The sequence below is a fragment of the Lipophrys pholis genome (genome assembly GCF_963383615.2).
Source record: "Lipophrys pholis genome assembly, chromosome: 22".
NCBI lineage: Eukaryota > Metazoa > Chordata > Actinopteri > Blenniiformes > Blenniidae > Lipophrys > Lipophrys pholis.
Genome location: NC_137644.1, coordinates 7,747,071 through 7,768,945, shown reverse-complemented (window position 1 = coordinate 7,768,945; position 21,875 = coordinate 7,747,071). Strand labels below are relative to the sequence as shown.

General features: G+C 41.0%; 1 protein-coding gene across 1 annotated transcript; it reads left to right on the top strand.

Annotated features, from left to right (window-relative positions):
* Positions 1 to 3,850: 3,850 nt before the first annotated feature.
* tbc1d30 (TBC1 domain family, member 30) lies at positions 3,851 to 19,878 on the top strand. Its single transcript, XM_080492303.1, has 13 exons — positions 3,851 to 4,364; positions 8,431 to 8,492; positions 8,604 to 8,669; positions 9,552 to 9,677; positions 11,094 to 11,279; positions 11,400 to 11,469; positions 12,234 to 12,332; positions 12,436 to 12,604; positions 13,304 to 13,409; positions 13,495 to 13,601; positions 13,711 to 13,850; positions 15,053 to 15,286; positions 17,848 to 19,878. The coding sequence occupies exons 1-13, from the start codon at positions 4,202 to 4,204 to the stop codon at positions 19,026 to 19,028; spliced, it is 2,709 nt and encodes a 902-aa protein (XP_080348429.1). The 5' UTR covers positions 3,851 to 4,201; the 3' UTR covers positions 19,029 to 19,878.
* The last annotated feature ends 1,997 nt before the right edge of the window (positions 19,879 to 21,875 follow it).

Sequence of the window (21,875 nt, the reverse complement as noted above, 5' to 3'; positions counted from 1 at the left end):
TATAGGCACCGTGTGCATATTGTTTCTATTATATTGTATTTTTATCTGCTTTTTTTAGTTCCTGCTATGTGTGCTTCTTTCTCTGTACTATCCTGCTGTACCACAGCAAATTTCTCCACATGCGAGATAAATAAAGGGATATCTTATCTTATGATTTTTCAGCTTTTTTGTGATTCAGTTGCTTGCTAACTTTGATGTAGAAAAAAATGAATTTCTCAGTGTCAATAATTGATCATCAGGACAAAATTAACAAAGGATGAGTGAGTCTTGTCTCTATTTACAACACTTAACATCACACTGGTGCTACACAGTTTGTTGAAAAGCTGTATGGTATGACCCTTTTCACTCTTTCACATGGTCTCGTTGGTCAAAACGTTGTATTCAAAGTTTATTTCCCCAAATCCAGCTTTTCCTTGATTTTCATCCGTTTGAATATTGAGCTGCATTCAGAATCTGCTGTGTCTGTGTGAGCTGGACTGGCTCCGCCCACTTTGCCTCGTGGTGCCATGTGCCAGAACAGAGCTGCCTAATTGTGGGAGGGTCAAAGGGAGGAGCCTACCTTGATTGGGATTGGCTAAACCCCCGATGACACTACATAGGGTTTGAGTTCTGATTGGCTCGTTGGAGCAACACACTTTTTAAAAACTGTCCGCTTCTGTGGCGTCATTCCAGGAACGGAGATGATTATTACTGTAGGAAAACCATTAGAAAGTGAATTTTGCATCATATGACTCCTTTTAAACATGTGATGAGCTGTAATGTTTCATTAATAATGTGATTACAGTAGATGACTTTAATGTTTTTTATGATTTATTTATTTATTTATTTTTTGTACAAATAACGGAGTTGTATCTCTTGTCTCTAACTTACATCAACTATGACTGGATTTTTTTGGTGTGTAAATTTAGATTATATTTCCTCCACCTGCCAGCAGCGTTGGAAGTGGAGCAGCTTGTAGATTTGTTGTTTTGGGTCATTTTTCCTTTATTTCTTGCTCTGTGGCCAGCAGGTCTGAACTCATTAGGGCTGGCAAACAAATCACACAATTTTTGTGACTTAATTGCACATTTTGAATTTAGTGTGCTGGAGTATTGTGCACGGTGATACATTTGTAATGTATTGTGCAGCCCTACTTTAAAACGCGTGACGTTTGTGTGTGTGTGTGTGTGTGTTTGCAGCCCCGGAGGAGCTGCTCTCCATCGTCCATGAGGTGAAGCATCGCTCCGGCCTGCAGTCGGCCAAGCTGCTGCGTCAGCTAAGGAGACGAGACCGCCTCATCCACAAGCTGCAGAAGAACTACGACATTATCACAGCGTGTCTGCAGGCCGTCTCGCAAAAACGACGTAAGATTCATGTTTGAGCCAATAACGATAAAACCGGATCCGGCCAGTGTGAATTTAGGAGGAAAACTTGGTATTCAAATCAAACGGTTCACAACAAGATTGTGTGGTTTTGGTGTCTGACTCGCATGAAATCTGAGTTTCGAATCCGGTTAATTGAAAATGTTACTCAAAAGGGAATTTCTACTAATCTTTGATTTTCCAAATATTCACATTTTTACGACACAAAAACTAAACTTATATACCGTTTAGAGCGTTGGTGGCAATCACACTTAAATTCAGCAGCCACATTCAGCCCAATTTCATCTTGAGTGGACTGGACCATAAGATATTGCCATAATTAAAATTAATAATTATTAAAAAAAAGAAAAAGATATTGCCATAATAACCTTTCAATTTGAACTTTAAAGTTTCTCTTTGTTGTGGCGCAGCATTTACATAATGAAAATGCCTGTATTTCCGCAAACACCAAACAATTGCTGCAGAATATTACTAAAATCTCGACATAAAGCCAATTTTAATAAAACTTTCTGCCGTTAAAAACAGTGAAATGTCAAACTAAGGCTCGTTTAATAGCAACAAAGAAGCTCGCTTTCATAGCAGAATCAAGAACATCTCAGCTCGGGTCTCAGTGTTGTGTCGTGTCACTACTCCTAAAAAATAGGTTTAAAAAAAAAAAAAAAAAAAAAGAAATCTGTTTTCTTTTAAATGTTTAGGATTTCTTGGTGGTTTGGCCGAATTGGAACCTCTTGCGGTTCAACTTTTGCCCACGGGCCTTATGTGGGAAAAGTGAGTGCCATTGCAAAGTACTATAGCTACTAATAATGGAATAAGTGGCTATTCTGAATGCAATAAAGCCTATAATCACTTCCCAATAATGTAATGAAATGGTAAACTTTTTGGTTTTTTGCTTCCTTATGTCGACTATCCCTTCCACTAGTCCGATTTTTGTCAAGCAAACTACAAGAAAAGCTTTGATTTCCAAGAAACCACACCTTGTTTATATATTATTACATCATTAGATGCAGTTATTACATTTTGAATGGATTTTCTTTTTAATGTTATTTCAATCATGTAATAACCTAATAGAAGTTCTTACATTCTGGGCTTATTGCAAAAGGTCAGAATTATTACATTAGTGGTTGTTACAAAGCTCTGTCAAAGGTCATGAATGCAGACAATACAAATATGATTTTAAAAATCACTGTTGCACATTTCCATAATAACTCAAAGACTAAAATAAGAGCTTGATTCCTTTTTTTAAAATCCTCTTAATATGATGGAGCATTTTTTTTTTCCGGGGAAAGATTATAGACTTCATTTTAATATGATCCCCCCCCCCCCCCCCCCCCCCCCCCCCCACAGCATTTTCAATCTCCTGATGATTACATTTGAAAAGTTTTGTCTTGATTTATTCAGAGCGTGACTCAAGCATATCAGCAGGTCTCGAGATTTTAGAAGAGCTTCACGGTAGAAAACACATCAGAGTTATTAGCGCTGCCTATAAAATAAAAACCTCCAGATACACGGTGGTTTATTGTGAAGCATTATGGTCATTACGGCTGTTTGCACAGGGTGATTCAGACTCTCTCCAAACAGTCCAGTCATCGGGTTATGGATTCAAACGTCTCGGTGTTTCCCATGTTTCGTCCTGCTGTTTGGCAACGATGAGGATGGTAGAAAACTGTTGGTGTTTTTTATTTTAAATGTAACTTTTAGTTCTAGGTTTGTATAACTTGCAAGTCAAAATGCATCGTTTTTGCATTTTTGTTTCAGAAATGTTTCTCTTTTACGCGGCAACGGCAGAAACGCTGAATATGACGATATTCTGATGCAGGGCCACTAGTTGGTGCTGTTGTTGTTTTTCTGTAATGAAACCTTACACATGCGCACAGGGAAAAATACGCCACAAACATTAACCGTGGGAAGAACACGGACATTCTAGTGGACAGACGACCAAGTTGAACTGTTATTACGGTGACTGTCGACTATTAAACTACCAAGTCCAGGAGAATGTGGACTGGGAGTCATGACAGAGAAAACATTCTTTCTATAGTCCATCTACTGAGCATGTGCAGAAAAAACATTTAAGATGGCTGTGTGTTATGTGCACAGTTGCAGTGGCACATTTTGACGAAAGAATATTTATTTCTTCTTCGAACTATGACAAGTTAACTGAGAGCCACCGAAACAAAAAACTTAGAGGTGTCGGCTTCATTGTTCCAAATCACATCCCATCCCGTCGCACCTCAGCTCTTGTGTTTCACCCAAACCTGTGTATATATTTCCTAGTTAAAGTTATTATAAATGTATGAGGCCAGACTAACACAATTTGAAAGGTGCAGATTAAATTTGCTGCACATACTCATTCTCTAAACGATATGATTATCATCTAGATTTTAAAGCCCCCCCCCCTTCCCCGCCCTTCACCATTACCTCATTCTCCTCCTCCTCCCCACGTGCTGCGTCCTCCCGCAGCCTCCATACTGGCGCCTCCTCCCGGTGACGCCACACCGGAGGAGGATGAGGAGGTGTGCAGCAGCATCAGCAGCTCTTACAGGAGAAAAACCCTTCGCTTCCTCCTCTGCAGGTCTATTTCTGACGCGTCTTAGGATTTTTTCGTTTTTCTCCAGGCCGCGCTTTGCTCCAGCCTCCTGGAAGGTTTTTGCGCAGCGCTGAACAATAATTGGAAGGTATAATTTGGGCAAGAAAAGATCTGTAACATCACTTCAAACCTTTTTTGGGGTGGATCTCTGAGGAGACTCGGTGTCTCTCCATGCTTCGTCGCTCTCCATTAAAGCGATAAAAGAAGGAGCGGAGGCGATGAGCTGATCGAGCCGATCGGAAGCGCTGATTCCGGGATGAGGCAGGAGCGGCTGTCCGCCGCCGGCCGGAGGCCGAGGGCGGGGGCCAAGCAGCGGCAGCAGGGATCGGGAGGGGTCGGTAACATCATCAGCAACGTCCTCAAGAAGCGCAACGGGATATCGAGGAGTGCTCCCCGGTTGCTCTGCACTTTAGAGCCAGGTGATGTTTAACAGTGCGCTCACTGGCTGCTCTGCACCTCATAGAGCCACGCAGGTGATGTTTGCTGCTCTGCAGGTGATGTTTGCTGCTCTGCACCTCATAGAGCCACGCAGGTGATGTTTACTCCCCTGCAACCTGAGAGCCAGGTGATGTTAATTCTAAAGCCCATTTTCAATCACAGGACCTGCACACAGCTGCATAACCTGCGGATGTCATTAAAATGACATCTAACATTTTTTTTTAATTGAAAATGAACTGCATGTTATGCACCTGCAAAGCTCTTAAAGATTTTTTTCTTTCTTAAACGAATCAACTTTATTTAAAAAAAGAAATAGAAGCAAAATGTAAAGCAATGCAAATTATAAAAACAGTAAAATGACAACAGTAAAAACGTCAGTTTTAAAAAAACAATGAATAAAAATGGGTTTTAAGATTAGTTTCAGAAATGAACAGTGAAGGGGCTTGTCTGGTTTACAGTGGCAGCTTGTTCTTTAACATATGGGCAGCAACTGGAAAGGCTCTGTCGGCTCCGGACTTCCAGTTATACCTTGGTACTTCCAGCAGCAGCATGTAGTAACAGTGTTTTGATCCTGTGCTGCAGCTGCATGTATCTGAAATCAGTTGAAATGGTTCAATTATTCCATTTTAGCTGTGGTTGCTCATCAAAACGCGCTCTGTCTGCCCACATAACCCCTTTATTCATTAGCTTTTAACCCAGCATGATACTATGCTCTTGTTTGTTTTTTGTTATTATTTACATTCCTTTGTTTAAGCTTTGTGTATTTTTTTTTATACACAGTATACCCAAAAATATCATGTTTGAGGGAAAAAGCATTCCCCTGCCCCCCTCTGAAGCTCTCTATCGCCCCCCGGAGGAAGTCTATTTTGCACACTGAGATCGACTGAGCTCATTTCCCAGAAGTTCCCAGCTTACTTTAGCAGCACTTCAATCGATGGCTGCAGGTTGAGTCTCATCAATCTGATAATGGACCGGAGGAGTTCTCAGGTTTCGCTGTGGTTTCTCCATATGCATCAGTTAGGTTGTTGGCTAAAAAAACTTTCCAATGTCTCCATGCAGTTCTTACAGCTCGTCTCAGTTTTCTCTCAGCGCAATCAAAATCTCATGTGATTTCATTGCTGCCGTCTTTAAGGATGTAAAGATTTGGGCTTTAATCTTTTTAATGTCTGTTCCAGATTCTTATGTAATCTAAGCCAGGGGTCTGCAGCCTTCATGACCAAAAGATTTTCCACCAAATCAAGTTGAACTGGAGCCACAAAACATGTTCAGCCTTTTGAAAATGAAGCTTACACAGCTTGTGAAGTTTCCTGGGTAGTTTTGAAACATGTACACAAACCATCTTATTTATAACGTTTCAATTACAATTTATGATGGTAAAGACTTTATTACACTTTCAGTTGTTTTTGTACCCAATTTTCGCAGTGTCATCCCTCTTTTCCAGCATTTCAGAGTATAATGGAATCCTGTGAGGAAGCATTGCTCCTCACAGAAAAAATAGACTGGATAAAAATGTAATAGGTAATGGTAAATATCACTATGTAGAAGGCTTAATTGTGACTAATAAGCACAGAAAGAATGTAATGAACCAAAACACATCAAACTCTCTTTACAGGGAGGAGTCTTTTTTATTTTCTGCCTTTTTCTTTCTCCTTTTTTGAAAATTCTAGTCATTTTACTGTTTTAGTTATTGTACCTTTTTTAATGACTTTTTCCCCCCAAGAGATAAAAATCATTTTGAAAATGTCTATGGTGTGTAAATAGATGAAAATAAGATGCAATGTTTATTCGGGTAGAATTTGGTGGAACTTTAGGAGGCCAGAGAGCCACAACAGTCTCACACACACACACATTGGTGAGTGTGATTTGGTTTGTGAATGGGTGATTGTGATTAACGATTCATTGACTAAAAGAATATACCTTGAACAAGTTAGTTCAGTAACATTTACTTTTTTGCTCCTCATATGTCCAGAACATCTGTGAACTAATAAATCCCTGATTATATAGTCTAATACTTTTAGCCTTTTATTTTAGCTGCCTGATACTTTCTCCACCCTCAATTTATAAGAAAAGCGGTAACAATTTCCTGGACGTTTTCTTGGAAAGTCACTGCCATGATTTGTTTCCGAAATAGCTTTCACACAAAATTTACAAAACCTAATGAAACAATTTTTCGTGGAGATTTCAAAGCCTAAAGGTCACTCAGAAGAGAATTGATGAGGCACTCCGATTACATTTTCAGAAACCATTAATCTGCTTAGATGTGCAGAGAGAAACTGCTTTTTAGTGGAAATGATTTAGTAATGAATAAATAAAAAAAAAGCTTGGCAGGATACATAATGTGCTCCATAAGTCCTCTTTAGCAGTATTTTGGTTAGTTACCCTGAACTCAATGACCTTTGAGGTACTTTGCAACAGTACATGATCAATCTTTACAGTTTAATCCGGACAGAGTTCATTTAATCAACAGAAAATCGTGTAAATGAACTAAAATCGGCCCCCAAATCGGCTACTTCTCACGTGCTGTTCCCGTCAAGGTCTTATAACGAACAACATATGAACAAACAAAGCTGGAACAATATGTGTCTGTGGCGCACGCGTCCTGTGAGTGCTGCGCCTCTAATCTGTGACCGGGAAGTAGGAGGGTTTTTCCGCGTTAATCCTACTGAAGCTCCGAGAGGAAAACGCACAGAATGGCGGAAAGCAAACCGACAGAGGCGGAATGTGGGCATGCAGGTTAATCGGTTCCCTTTTTTGTTTCTGTCGATGACTAAGTTCGTTACTTCGATGAGCCGCCGTGCGTAAAAGCGCACGATGATGACCGGGGGACGGGAGCAGAAACGGCCGCAGACGGAGCTGTTTGGCCCGCAGCCGAGACGTGTCAGGACCTTCCCTCTTAGCAGCACAGCAACGTTTAATTTCCGGGACGAGGTTTTAGCCCACTGCCTTAATTTTCCTTTTAAAGGCGTTTTCTGCGTGCGTGCAGAGGGTTTTACACGGTTTTCACAGAGGGAAGATTAATTCAGCACTGCGAGCGAATGGACAGCGACCAAATCCAGAAACCACCCCAAACCACAGCTGAAAACCTCGCGTTTTCCCCGATAGTTTAACATAAAGCAAATGACTGCTTGTTGAGATTTCAAGCAAATGATGCATTTCTAAGATCTTTCTGATGGAGCAGTGAAGTGTGTTGGCTGTTTAACTGTCAAACGCTTTGCTTTTTGTTGAGACGAGCTATATTTTAATCCCATATTTTTTAGTTTTCGGGATGTTCACAATCTTTCAGACATGTTTTGATAATATTTCATTATATTTGATGATTCTTTCTTCAAGCCCTCTTGGTATTTTATTACCTTAAGTTGATCTATTTTATGCTGTTTGTGGATCTAATATACACAATCTTTTTCTTATAATCCTGAAGTTTGAGATATTTAGTGTCAACTATTTAATTTACAAATCTGCCAAAAGTAAACAATGGAGAATAAAGTTGTTGTAGGTAGTTTGACACGACAGACTGTTAAGTATACTCCGTGTATTAAAATACTGAGGATACAAAGATGCATAAAGAAAACACGAGTATTAACTTTCTGATTTGTGAAAACACAGCAGTAATTATCTGTACTTTGTGTCTTTTCAGCTATTCCAAGGATTTGCACTGTTTATCCAACAACATATTATTAGTAAAATATCAAGTTAATTTGCTTCGAGGGAAACCTGATGTGTGTATTCACATTTAAAAATTATATTTTATTCAAAACTTGGTATCCTGCACAATAATAAATCATTTAGCCAGCTTCAATGTAAAATTGGATCTTATATCGTGTATTCGTGTTAAGACACCATGAAAATCTCTGTTATTGTCCTAAGTGTGCAAAAAAGCTCAAATTAAACAGATGCTCAACCCAAGTTTTTACTCCTATCTTTATACAAACTAATTACCACCCAATCCAAACATGAAATCCTATCTCGGATGAATGTGTGCGCCGATGTTCCACGACAAAACAAAATGTGTTTGAAGACTCTGACCAAGTGTTTCTGTTGTGACTGCAGGAGTTGACACGAGGCTCAAGTTTACCATTGAACCTTCACTGGGAAAGAATGGATTCCAGCAGGTGAGCGATGAGCGATGAACGCCTCCTAAAACATGTTGATATTCAGTGTTTGAGTTACTCACACTGTTGATTTGCTGGTGGTTGTAACTGCTTGCTCTTTCTTCCTAACAGTGGTATGATGCTCTCAAAGCTGTGGCAAGACTTCCTACAGGGATCCCAAAGGAGTGGAGGAAGAGGGTTTGTGACGTTGTAATCAGCTCGTGCAACTTCCCTTCTTAATGTTTAGAGCATATTGTTCTTTGGCCATGTGTTTGTGGTTTCATGACAAAAACGACAAACAGCACCCACTAGTGGCCCAACATGAAATTTATTTTTGCAGTTTCGGTATAAACGGACATCGTTTTTTAAATCGTTGCCTTGTAAACGTGAAACTTTTCTGAAAGAAAAACGCAAAAACGATGCCTTTCCAGTTGAAACATTGTAGTGTAGGTGGAGCCTTAGTCTTTAGATTACAATTCTTTATAAATGTAGTACTTTAGTACTGCAAACTGAAAAGCCATTGGTATATAGAGCCACATGATTTATTGAAATCTGGTTAATGGCGTGTGGTTTGTTATTGCTTTTCTTAAGCACTCTTTAATTTTGCATCAATGTATTAAATGTATGAATATTGAAAATGTCCAATATCTGAGTGAAATTTGCATTTATCCAGTCTTGTGCAAGATTCTGAAAATTAAAAGTTGATTGCAGTTTATTGTTCCAAAGGTAGTAGAGTTACGTTCCCAGTTAGATTTGAAATGTACTCTTTTCATTACTTTAGTATCCTTTAGTTGGGCCTGGTTTTCTAATGTGCTCCGTGTTGATATTTCCACTTCCATCACTTTATTTGTCTGAGGGGCAATTCAAGGCAAAGTCATGTACCATACAGACATACTGGATACATGAAGGAAAGACGCCAATCTAATCAGTAGATAAAAGTGTAAGTAAATATACATAAAATGCTAAAAGCTGTTGTAATGCCAGGATGAGGGGAAAACCTTGAGGACATTGAGTGAGATTTGTTTTTCAAATCTGTTTTCTTTGACGGTATCGCTGATTTTTTATTTTTTTTTTGTGCAGGTTTGGCTGACACTGGCAGACCAGTACCTCCACAGCATCTCCATCGACTGGGACAAGACGCTTCGCTTTGCCTTTAATGAGCGAAGCAACCCAGACGACGACTCCCTCGGCATCCAGATCGTGAAGGTAACCCCACTGCTGCTTCACATCGGGAGAACCGGAGAGGAGACAAACTCATTTTAAGATCGTTTGTGTCTTTACGCATCAGTATTGTTTAGTTTCCAGGCCTCAGCAGGGTTCAGCAGTCTTTCACACACATTTGTTTTTTTAAAAAATAAGTTTTAAAGTTATTTGTTTAGTCCAAGTTAAGCTATGGAGCATGTTTTTGTTTTGTGGGAGGAAGCTGGAGTCTCAAGAGAAAAACAACAGACACCGGGAGAGCTTCAAACTTCACATGCTGTGAGGCGGCAATCCTAATTACCCTATTTTCTGAATTATAAGTGACACTTTTTATTGTTGTTGTTGTTGCACTGGTCATGCGACTTATATTAGGGAGGAACATACACATCAAATAATATCCTGGTAAATACTATCTGGGACTACTACATGTCACTATATGACCACAGGAAGTTGTTGCTGTACCACAGGAATAACCTCCATCACTATGATATTTGACTGACGGAGGAATAAAAAAAATGTCCAGAGCAAAATTTTAATTGAAAATAGAAATTGGAAAGAGAGCAGCAGAAAGAGAAACATAGAAACAAACAAAACGGTGTCACTCCATCTCAAAAGAAAGTCGTGTTTACAGTGATGTATATTAAGAAACGACTCAATAAAAGCTAAAAGCAATAATATCCTTCATTATTGGTTTTATGTTATCTGTGAAAGAAATTTGTCATTATGAGGGTTATTATTCTTGATTACATGAAAGCCTATTGGATATAAGCACAGTATTTTATTTTGAAAGTGGTTGATGGAAGAGATAGCAGCTGTGTTTGGTTGAGGATGTGGCACAGTGGTCTAGTGGTTTGCACTGCTGGCTCACAGAAAAGCAGTCCTGGTTTGGATTCAGGCTGGCAACTTTGGGGAAAAATAAGAGAATACATTAACATTAACCAACTAAGATGTATAAATGATCAACAATCATAACCACTCATAGTGACAATACCTTTAATGAGTGATAACAGTGTTATTTTGATGATTGTAAACTTGCTCCGTGTTTGAAGATGTGTGTCCTGAGTCAGTCTTATGAAGAACCGCTGACCTGTTCAGGGTGAACTCTGCCTTTCACCCACAGTCAGCCGGATAGGCTGCTGAAGCTGGCACGAGAGATAAATACTGTTTGTGTTTGAGTGTGCGTCAGCGAACAGGATGACTGTGTGACGCCGCGGCTCTCTTCCTTGACTCAGTGACTCAGAGTGGCTGCTTCTGTCAACAGGACAAAGTCTAATCGTCGTCCTCTTGCTGACTGTGTTATTGCCTCCCCCTCTCTTTTTATGCCAGCTGCATCCATTTCCATCAAAAGATAACGGATTCATCCAGTTATTGCGCTGATTAGTGAAGAAATAAAGATTAATGGGGGTCATTCTGTGGCTTCAGGATCTGCACCGAACGGGCTGCAGTTCATACAGCGGCCAGGAGGGGGAGCAGGACCGGGTGGTGCTGAAGAGGGTGCTTCTTGCGTATGCTCGCTGGAACAAAAGCGTCGGTTACTGCCAAGGCTTCAACGTGTTGGCCGCACTCATACTGGAAGTGACAGAGGGCAGTGAGAGCGACGCACTCAAGGTGAAGCTTTTTAAAAGTCACATGATCTGAAAATCATCGCAAAACGGCAAAGTTAACATTTTCTGCGTGGACATGGAAAGGCTCATCTTCTTTTCTTTTCTTCAACTTTTCTGTTTTCAGGTGATGATCTACCTGATCGACAAAGTCCTGCCTGACAGTTATTTTGCCAACAACTTGCGTGCTCTGTCAGGTAAAGACAAATGAAAAGGAAAAACTAGTAAAAAAAAAAGAATTTCACACTGCGTCAGATTCAGCCCTGGATTTGACTACAAAAGCCAAATTTCTATTTTGAAAAAGACCACATTAATGGACTAAACTAATAATTTGGGGGGTTTATAAAAAATTTCTGACCGTTTCTAAAATATATTTTGCATGTTTAACCCTCTGTTTTTGACTATATAATCTAGTTTCTATTGTTTCGATGTCTTCAGTATGGAGAAGAAAATGATGAATCTGAGTGAAAGGGTGTTTTCATCCACACAAAACAACACAGCTAATTCTAAACTAGGATTAGATTAAATAAATACAGCATTAAAAATAATGGAGAAGGTGAAATAAAAGAAAACCAACCTGTAAATGAAGTAAAAGCAACTTCAAATGACTTGAATAAAGATCAACTGAGTAGTTTGTGCCAAAGTAACAATAAAATACTCCCGTTGCATGTTGGGTAATCATTTACACAACAGTGGTGCTCGGTGCTACTGAAAATTAAAGTTTTTGAAACGGGTCTATCGCCGTGGAAACGTGGGGAAAACACCACTTTTCTTAAACGCTGCTGCGCATTTGCTTCAGTCGTAACATATTTAACATATTTGTGAAAAGCCAACAGGCACAGGGAGAACATGCAACCTCCACACAGTTTAGTCTGGTTGGTCCTCTGACCTGTGTGTGTGTGTGTGTGTGTGTGTGTGTGTGTGTGTGTGTGTGTGTGTGTGTGTGTGTGTGTGTGTTCAGTGGACATGGCCGTGTTCAGAGACCTGCTGCGCCTGAAGCTTCCCAGACTGTCGCAGCACCTCCACCACCTCCAGAAAGCAGCCAACCGGGAAGCTGGAGGTGCACTTTCCTTTCTCCTCCGTCCACATCGCACTCCTCCAAATTGTTAAATCTGCTGATGTAGAAGTGAGCACGGCTATAAAATTCTGTGTTTAATCCGCAGGCAGCTACGAGCCTCCTCTGACCAACGTGTTCACCATGCAGTGGTTTCTGACCATGTTCGCCACCTGCCTGCCGGCCCCCATCGTGCTGAAGATCTGGGACTCGGTCTTCTTTGAGGGGTCCGAGGTTCTGTTTCGGGTCGCTCTGGCCATCTGGGAGCGTCTGGGAGAGTAAGTGTTTCTGGAGAAGGTTTTAATGTGATTCCATCAGGGTTGATGCAAAATTTAGCCAAATCTGTGACCTGTGCTGGCTGCACTGCCCCAAGAACTGCTCGTCACAATATGATCATGTTGATAATTCTCATCTTTAGGTTTGTGTTTAGAGGCCACATCGAAGTCCAAAATTTGTCTTATATTGAATTCAAAGAGTCACATTTATGCATAAGGAATATCATTTCAAACGTATTCTCAAAATGATAGTACTTTATTCTTTTTAATCAAAATAAAACGAACAAATGTGGTTGCAATGATTTGAAGCGCTCCTGATCTTGTACTTATTCACTGTAAGATCACATTTGTGGATGGCATTGTGTGTTATGTACTAAGACGTACATTTCTTTAGGCTTCAAACGTCCAATCCAGCAAAAACCACCAAACAAGTGTTGTTATCACAATTTGTGGAAAGTTTCCATTGAAACCACATAATTCGCTCAGCTGCTCATCCTACAAATGCATGCTCTTTACATATATGGCAAGTAAAAAAAAGTTGTTTTTTTCCAATTACTGTGGAAAATGTTTCTGCAAAAAATAACGAAAACACAAATTCCCTTGGTTTTTGTTTATAGGTTAGATTAAAAACCGAAGTAATGAATAGTGGATAAGCTAAATGACGTGTGTGTTTGGTGTTTCTAACCGTCTCTCTGTGTCCAGGAGGATCGAGTACTGTCAGACTGCAGACGAGTTCTACAGCACGATGGGCTGCCTCACGCAGGAGATGCTGGAGCACAGCCTCATCGACTCCACCGAGCTCATGCAGGTAACGCGGCGTGTCTCCTGAACTCCTTCCGCTTCGGAACTTTTGGGTTTTCACTCTCCTCTCCGCTCTGGTCCGGCCCGGTCAGGAGGTCTACTCCATGGCGGTGTTTCCCTTCCCCCAGCTGGCCGAGTTAAGAGAGAAGTACACCTACAACATCACTCCGTTCCCTACCTCGGTGAAGTCCAACGGAAGGTAAAGCTCACCCTGCACACAGAAATCTCGCTCTACAAAAAAGTAAAAAAAAAAAGAAGAGAAGAGAAGAAGCCATGTTTGTGTGTGGTTTTGTATTTCCCTCCTTCAGTGGTGGTCTGGGCGGTTGGGAGAGTGATGACGATGCCGACATGGATGATGAAGATTCTGTGGTGACGGCTCTCGGCTGTTTGGGGCCCCTGGGCGGTTTACTGGCCCCCGAGCTGCAGAGATACCAGAAACACCTCAAAGGTCTGCACAAATTCTATTCTTATTTTTCCTAAATCAACTGCAGGATAACGGTCATTTTAAGCACATTAGACTGAGAAATGACTCAAAGTGACTTTATTACATTGTTCATTTCAAGGTAACAAATCTCTAATGTTAAGCATTTTATTATAATGAGAGAATTAAATTTAGTTTCTTCCTATTAAATGAGTTGCATTAGATCTTTTCAGGCGTGTTGATCCACCGTTATTCTTGTTACTACAGAGAAACTGGAATTCATCAAATTAATCTTACTTATGAAAGTTTGAAGAATTTTTTCTATCGCTACTCTTTTCAAATTGGTGCAAAAACGCCATAATAGTGCAATAATAAATTTGATATGATTAGTTCCCGTTCCCTCTGCCAGTTAAGTGTCGATGGGGATCAAACTCACACTCTCTCTCTGTGGCAGCGTTAAGAAGCATAAAGTCCTCAGCCAAGTGGCTCCAGACTGCCCCAAATCTTCACGATCTGCCCTCAATTTGGCTCCAAGTCCAAACAGTCTGATCTGTTTCCTCCAGACAAATCCCTGCTTCCTCCTCCTTCAGCCACTCAGACCAACATTAAAACATCGGAAGCTGGAGCCATGGCACTCTGAAAAGATTTAAGAAGGACCTGAGAGCATCGTTTAGCCTCTTTAAAAAAAAAAGAAAGGAGAAAAATCTCTGTCCAGTTGATCTATATTTTCAAACTGTATTTGCATACGTCACCTTTAATGCATTCAATGTGCTTCACAGATATTTGAGCTGATAAGACGAGACAAATACAGAGATGACAAGAAAAGAGCCTGTAATGCTTTGACAGTGATTCTTACAATTACAATATTACAACCTCTAAGAGGACTGAGTGGGGGGAAAAAAATTATATAAAAAAAACAATATGAAGATAATTAAAATGACAAAGGAAAAACAAAATTTTACAAAAAATATTTAAGATTGACAAAAAATTTGTCTTTAGTTGTTGCCTGATTTTGATTAAAACAGAAATCTATGCGCATATAAGTAAGAAAACATTCACTGGATTTTGTCTGATTTGTGTATTTTGCATTTTCCTACTTTTAAAAGGAGAGATTTTCACTGTAATTTTTGTCTTCTGTTTTAGTGACTCGAACAACACAATCATAGCTGTCGTTTCTGCGCTCACTCATTGAAACGTTTGTGGTTTTGTGCTCGTTCTCTTCCATCCAGACCAGCGAGGCGAGCAGAGGAACATCGGCGAGCTGAGTCCGGGAGCGGTGGGAGCCGGCGGGAGCACGGGAGGAGGAGCAGGAGGTACAGGGGGCGCTAGAGCAGAGCATCAGGCGGCCATCAACAGCATGATGATGGAGAGGATGAGCACCGACATCTACGCCCTGAAGAAGCAATACGCTCGCATCAAGAGGCGGCAGCAGCAACAGGCTATGCAACTCTACATACACACAGGTGGGTGGCCTGAATTATAACGAGTTCCGTGACGAATACAAGTTCTCTCGAAACATTCAATCTGCAACTGTGTTTTCTGAGGAGACACACATGAATTAGGGATGATAACCGAGCTCACGGCACAGTGACTGAAGTGGAGCCAACAGGAAGTGGGTTATTTCATGATGCTCTGTGACTCGTAGGACTCGGAGCCGAAATCCCCACAAGTGCTGGAATCCTTCAGGAGGTTTCCCGCAAACACACCAAGTCCACCGAGCCGCACGATAACGGTACCCGTGTGGAAAAACCTGCTGATCTGGGGCTTTCGTTGGGGGTCTTTGATGATTCTTTGGAAACAATGATTGCATGTTAAAACCCAATCACATCTTTGCTTTTTGTCATTTAAAATTAGGATTTAGCAACATATAAATGTCATTTATTTGAACAAAATGACCTTTTGTTAATCAATTAGGATAGAAAAGTCATTGGAAATCCACTCTGTAATGTCGAATCCTGTACAGGCTGTATAACTACAACTGCTGACAAGATTAACTAAACCTGGGATTTTTTAATTTTATTTCTTGCTTGCTATGCTCTGAAAGGTACATCCAGCTAATTTTAATTTGGGAGAACGGCCACAGACACTGTACCTTTGTTGGGCTTGGGACCGCAGCTGGCATTTTGGAGGCAATTTCGGGGCAAATGATTGTGTAACTGGAGTTTTCTTTTCCTCTTGCAGGTGTTTTCAGCTCAGTTAACATGAAGAAGTCATCTGAATTGACTCGTATGGAGACATAAGTCTGTTAAATGCATAAATGATGTATTTTAATGTATTTCACTTGTATTCAAGAAATTAGAGTTGCAGCAATTTTGCAATCATGATAATATCAAATTACCTTCTATTTTTAATCCATTTTATTCAACAAAATGTGCTGGACTGACATGTGTCTCCAATTGTTTTCATATTATTCTTGTTTCCTTCATTGCATGTTGAGGTTTTCTCTGATTTGGGCCACAAATCTGTGACTAACATCCATTAACAAGCTCTCATTCTGTCTCCTGGTGCAGCTGCTGCCCCCAGGCTTGTGTTACAGTGTGATTTGATGTTTTTCCCCCTTCAGCAAGAAAAACCCATCTGTGCATACAGTAATCATGAAAACACACTCCCAACCACAGTAATCAGCTTTTATAAAGCCCTGTTTATGTACTAACATTATAGAAAGGCTAAAATTCTGGAAACTTCATATCAATATGTGAGGAATTGAGTGTCTCATTGACTGGAGGCCATGTGCGCCCTCTGGTGGAGGATAATAGCGATGACTGATTAGTCCATGAAGAGGCTACAGTTTGAGTAAATTACTTGCGTACAGTAATTCACATTCTATTTCTCCTCTTCCAAAATGTGAATGTTCATGCAGCAAACTTTATTTACCAAACTCTTTTGGGAGATATATACATTTTTTCTTGCATTTTGGGATGCATTTGCACATACAACAAAAACTATTCACATATTACATACTCCTTTTCTAGGATATGTTGTTTGTGTCATTGTATGAACCAGGTTCCTACTGATGAAGGATAGCAGATGACAAACTGGCGTCATATCTTTTCCTTTAGCAAAGATGTGAAAAGCAGGAGGTGAAGTTATTGAGACGAAGAAAATGCTTTAAAAAAACAAAACACTTGCTTGAATCTATTATGTCAAGCATGTTGGAGTTGATTAACCAGGTCCTCATCAACCTCTCGGATAGTATAAACAAGACTACACGTAAGACACCATGTAGGATTTTTTGTTCTTCATTTTCAGAAGAAACACATTTGTCGCTCATGTTGACAAAGGAATATCTGACGGCATCAATAACATTGTGTGGAGTTTTACTACTTGATCAAGGTTCCGTTTACATGTTGTAAGTGAAAACACATGTTGGTTTTTGTGATGAAACCTCACATGCACACGGAACAATGTGCTACAGAGATCAACAATTGGAGAACACGGACATTCGTGTGGACAGATGAGGAAGTTGGATTGTTATTGGTTCGTCAGTCAGTTTTATTTCAGTTGCATTCATACAAAGCAGCAAACAGCAAAAATTACAGTGACGGTCGACTATAAAACTACCAAGTTCCAGGAGAATAGGGACTCATGATACTCTGAAGGCTGCCATTGTTATTGTCCTTCTCCTGAGCATGTGCAGAAGCACTATTTACTACGGAACGTGGCGCGCATGCAGTAGGGGTTTCAGAAAGTTGCGCTTTTAATGGCTCTGAGCACCGTTGTCATGTAAATGGGAACCAGAAACGCAACGAAGCTTTGGTGTTTTCCCGTGAAGAGGTGTAAACGGAGCCTTAGCCAGCAGCAGCAGCAGTATTACCATCTTGCAAAGTTGATTGTAGGATTGATTGTGAGCTGATAATTTGCTGACAAGGTAGTTTTTTCAGTAAACGAAGCACCATGAAGTCGTAGAAAATGCAAATTCATCCACATTTCCTCTTTAAATCTCTACAAAATGTAGCGTCTGTTACGAGTCCTGTCTCTAATGTGTCTTTGTGTCTGCGCCCTCGCCCCTTCACCTTCCCTCCAGACAAGTGTCCTGCCACCCGCGTCCTGCCCTCCCAACTCAACCCTTCCAGTTCGGTGATCAACCACCTCCTCCTTGGTCGGAAACCGCCTGGAGGTCCTCGAGGTGGCCGACCCATGTCCATGCTCCCGGGGGGGCGGCCCGCCTCTCTGCACCAGGATCAGGGCTCCCCGGCCAGGCAGCGCCGCGGCTCGCTGCCCTCAAACAGCAGCGGCTCCCCGGTGAGCTGCGGCGGCGCGGGGTCACCGTGGCGCGCTCACGTCCGGCAGCATCGGAGGAACATCGCCAGGGCCCGGGCACAGCTGGGATTTGGGGGTTCGGAAGACAGGGAAGATGATGAGGAGGAGGAAGAGGAAGGAGAATCTGTCAGCATGGAGAAAGAAGAAGAAGAGAGGAAGGTTGAGGAAGATGTGGATCAGAAGGAGGTGACCGAGGAATCAGGAGATGGAAGCACAGATCCGTCAGTGTGTGAAGAGTCCGACATGATGAAGGAAGCAGAGGTGGTGGTGCAGCTGGAGTCTCTGGATCTCGAATCAGACGTAGCCTTCCCCGAGAGCTCCATCACAGACACACAACCCAAATCCCCCGAATGTGAACCTGCACCACCCGTCCCTCTTCTTCCTCCACCGCCGTCCTCAAGCCGGCACAAAACGTCTGAGTGCTCAGATTCAGACAAAAACACCGGCTCTGAAATTCACTCTACTGCCATACCCTCCTCCAGCTCCATCCCCTCCTCTTCCTCTTCCTCCCAGAGTCCACCCCCCTCCCCCGTTCCTCCATCAACCTCTCCCGGCCCGTCTTGCTCTTCCTCCCCAACACCGAACTCCACCTGCCGCCTCCCGTCCTCCTCATCAGCCAACAGCTTGTGTTCTCTCCCTCCTGCTTCTTCGACCTTTTACAAAACCTGCTCACCCTCTACCCCGTCACTCTCCTCCATCTCCTCCTCATTGAAATGTCACATCCCGTCTTCTCCGTCCACTCCTGCACTGTCGTCGGCCGCCTCCGCTCCCAAGCAGCAGATATTCTCTCCGTTTCCCTGCGTGAAGCAGCCCAGGAAATCGGCCGCGGCCAGAAACCTCGGCCTGTACGGCCCGACGTCCAGAACACCCACGGTACACTTCCCTCAGCTCAGCCGCAACCTCAACCGGGGCGGTGCCGCCGCCGGGGTCAGTGGCACGCGATGAAATCCAGTCCTGAACGGATGCTGGAAGCACTCATCTCAATCAATAACACCGAACCGACTCCACCACGTTGCCTCCTACAACGACACCCCATATCTTATCTGAAGTAGAACAGAAGGCTAGAAATGTAAGACCTGAACCACAGAGCTCCAGATTAGGATCATCATGAAAGCCATTCAAAACATCTAGGAAGTAGCAGAACATTAAGCCTGAAGGAAATCCCTGTTTGTGTTTTGGGTCCATACGTCCGAGAAGTTCAGGACACGATGAAGACCGTCGCAGTGGCCTATGCAGGTCCTTCTTGACCTTTTAAACGACTGAATCAAAGACAATGTGACGTGAAAAACTATTCTACAGGCTTTCTGCTGTGATATTGTGGGATTTAGATTCCTTCAGCGGCAGCTTGTGACCCTTGAAGAGGACTCCACCTGGACTGGAAAATGAAGATATTGCAGCCTCTGGACCCGCTGATCATATCGGAGAAGTTAATGAAGTATCTTTTCCTGTGAGTTTGCACAATAGCCACCCGGTCGTTCCTACGCCAAGTATTTAAGAAATCACTACACATGAAACAGATACCTAAGAGTTTGTGTCATGACAAATCTAATAACTTTGTGTGTGTGTGTGTGTGCTTACAAACCTGTTCACTCTCTGTGAAGTCCGGAAGCACTGAACTTTTTTTCTTTTGAATATTATTAAAAAACAACAACATTCTGTATATGTGGTCTTATGAACACGAGAAAGGTCATTTCTCATTCTGTGATGGGAGTGTGAATGTTGCCCCAGTTTGGTCGAGGATTGGATACTGAACGAAATGTGACAAATTCAAATATAAAATTGTTTTTGAATTCTGAAACTGATGCTTGCGATTTTTGGGTTTGTTTAGTCACTGCGCACCGCCATGCCAGAAAAAGGCAAAATACATACCACAATAGCAGAAACTAAATCTACACGCCAACAGCCCAAGGACAGTGAGGGGTCAGCACAAAGCTGCTTCCTCTTGCTGCAGTAAAGGTCAAACTCCAGCAGGCCTTGCATTATTTAGCTTCCTCATTGGACCAGTGCATTTAACGTCATGAAACATCTAGTACACATTTAATGAGAATTGCTTAATTTACTTTTACTAGATGTTGAAAATAAAAGATTTTGAATTAAATATGCTCCCCAAAAGTTTGCTCTTTAGAGTTGGGGTAAAAAATTCTATGAGCAAAAGCAGCGGACAGTATTGTAATATTGTATTAGTCATTAAAAAACAATAACTATATAAGCTTATTTTAAAGTAGCACCTCTCCGGTAAGACTGGACAGAGCAACAAGCCTTTCCAGACTCTCATACATATTTTTGTTTCTCACATATAAATAAAAATAGAATATTTTCCACGGGCTTTTATTTAAGTCGTTCTTTTTTACAACTTTAGTCAGGAACACAAAAAACCAATTCCACAAAGATTTTAACACATTAAATGCCATTTTGTTTCCACTAGTGTTTGTTTATAAAAAAAGGCTCACCCGTAGTTTATGTAAAATGTCCATTAATCCTCTTACTGGTTTTATCTTCTATAGTTCATTATCTTATTTTGCACTGTAGGAGATAAAGAAAAAATACAAGTTCATAAGATTAACAACTTGAACAGCCCTTCACTTTAAAGCTGCTTTATTTTTATTGTGGGTTGAAGATTTAAGAGTTTTCATTGTTATTGATGTATACATTGAAAGAATGAGCACACAAATTGGTTTCTTAATATAAAAAAAAACAACTACTTCCACCTTTAGAAATGTAGATTGGTTCTTAAATGTACATATATCAATATATTTGCCATGGTGATGCAGCACAAAATATTCTGTTCGGTCTTTTAATACACAGATATTATAGCTTTTTTTTTTTTTTAAAGAAAAGTCTGTTATTTGAAATAAAACACATCTTATAATTACCTTAATTTTTTTGGGATTTTCTCCAAAAAATAAAAATAAAAGAATATTGTTAAAAGCTCGCGCTCAGATGCATTAGGTCATTTCCGGCCGCCATATTTGTTTCCATTTTTTTTGAAAAGTTAATGGCGTCAACTCAACAGGTGGATCGTATTTACCTCCAGTTACTACAAAGAGTCTTTTTCAGGACGCGAAGCAGTGTTTGAATTACTGGTAAGTGTTTACTAATAAACTCTGGGATGTGTTTAAGGGCTGGGTGAGAGTTCAGAGTTTTGTCTTGGCACGACATGTTTCACTACTATTTCTCTGTTTTCTCTTTCTTTTACTCACAAGCAGTTTGTGTAATTTAATCCCACAGCTGTGATTACCATTGTTTTGACTGTAAAAGCCTGGAGGTGGTAATGGCAAATGATAGCATGTCTTTAATTACCAAATTATTTTGAATTTCTTGAGATAGTTCTGATGTTATTTTAAGGACATGTCCATGTTCGACGAACGATAAACCCATGAGTGGCTTCGATTTCTGGTTTTGTAGGTATTTTTTCATGGAAGAAAAGCACAGACTTGCGTAATAACACTGATGATATCACAGTTCTGGTAAACTAATAATGACAGGACCATCTGCTCTGTACTCCATAATGACAAGTAGTATATCTGCCCACCAGGTGGCACTGCTGCTGTTATTTTGTTACAAGCTATGAGTTTTTCTCTCAACATTTCTTAAATGATTAATAAAAATGTAAATAAACCTCTAGAACATATTCATATCGGCATTCATATTTCATGAATGCAGTCTTTCCTCCCTCAAATTCATTCTTTATATTTAAAAATATCCTGGATGACGTTGTGTGTGACTCAGAGTTTCTGTAAAGTTTGCTCATAAGTGCAGCTGCTATAGTTAGTTTGTGGGTTGATCTTGTTC

Coding starts and splice junctions, on each gene's coding strand:
- tbc1d30 (XM_080492303.1), top strand. CDS start 4,202: ATGAGGCAGGAGCGGCTGTCCGCCGCCGGCCGGAGGCCGAGGGCGGGG. Junction 4,365..8,430: donor GCTCTGCACTTTAGAGCCAG/GTGATGTTTAAC, acceptor TTGTGACTGCAG/GAGTTGACACGAGGCTCAAG. Junction 11,280..11,399: donor GTGAGAGCGACGCACTCAAG/GTGAAGCTTTTT, acceptor TTCTGTTTTCAG/GTGATGATCTACCTGATCGA.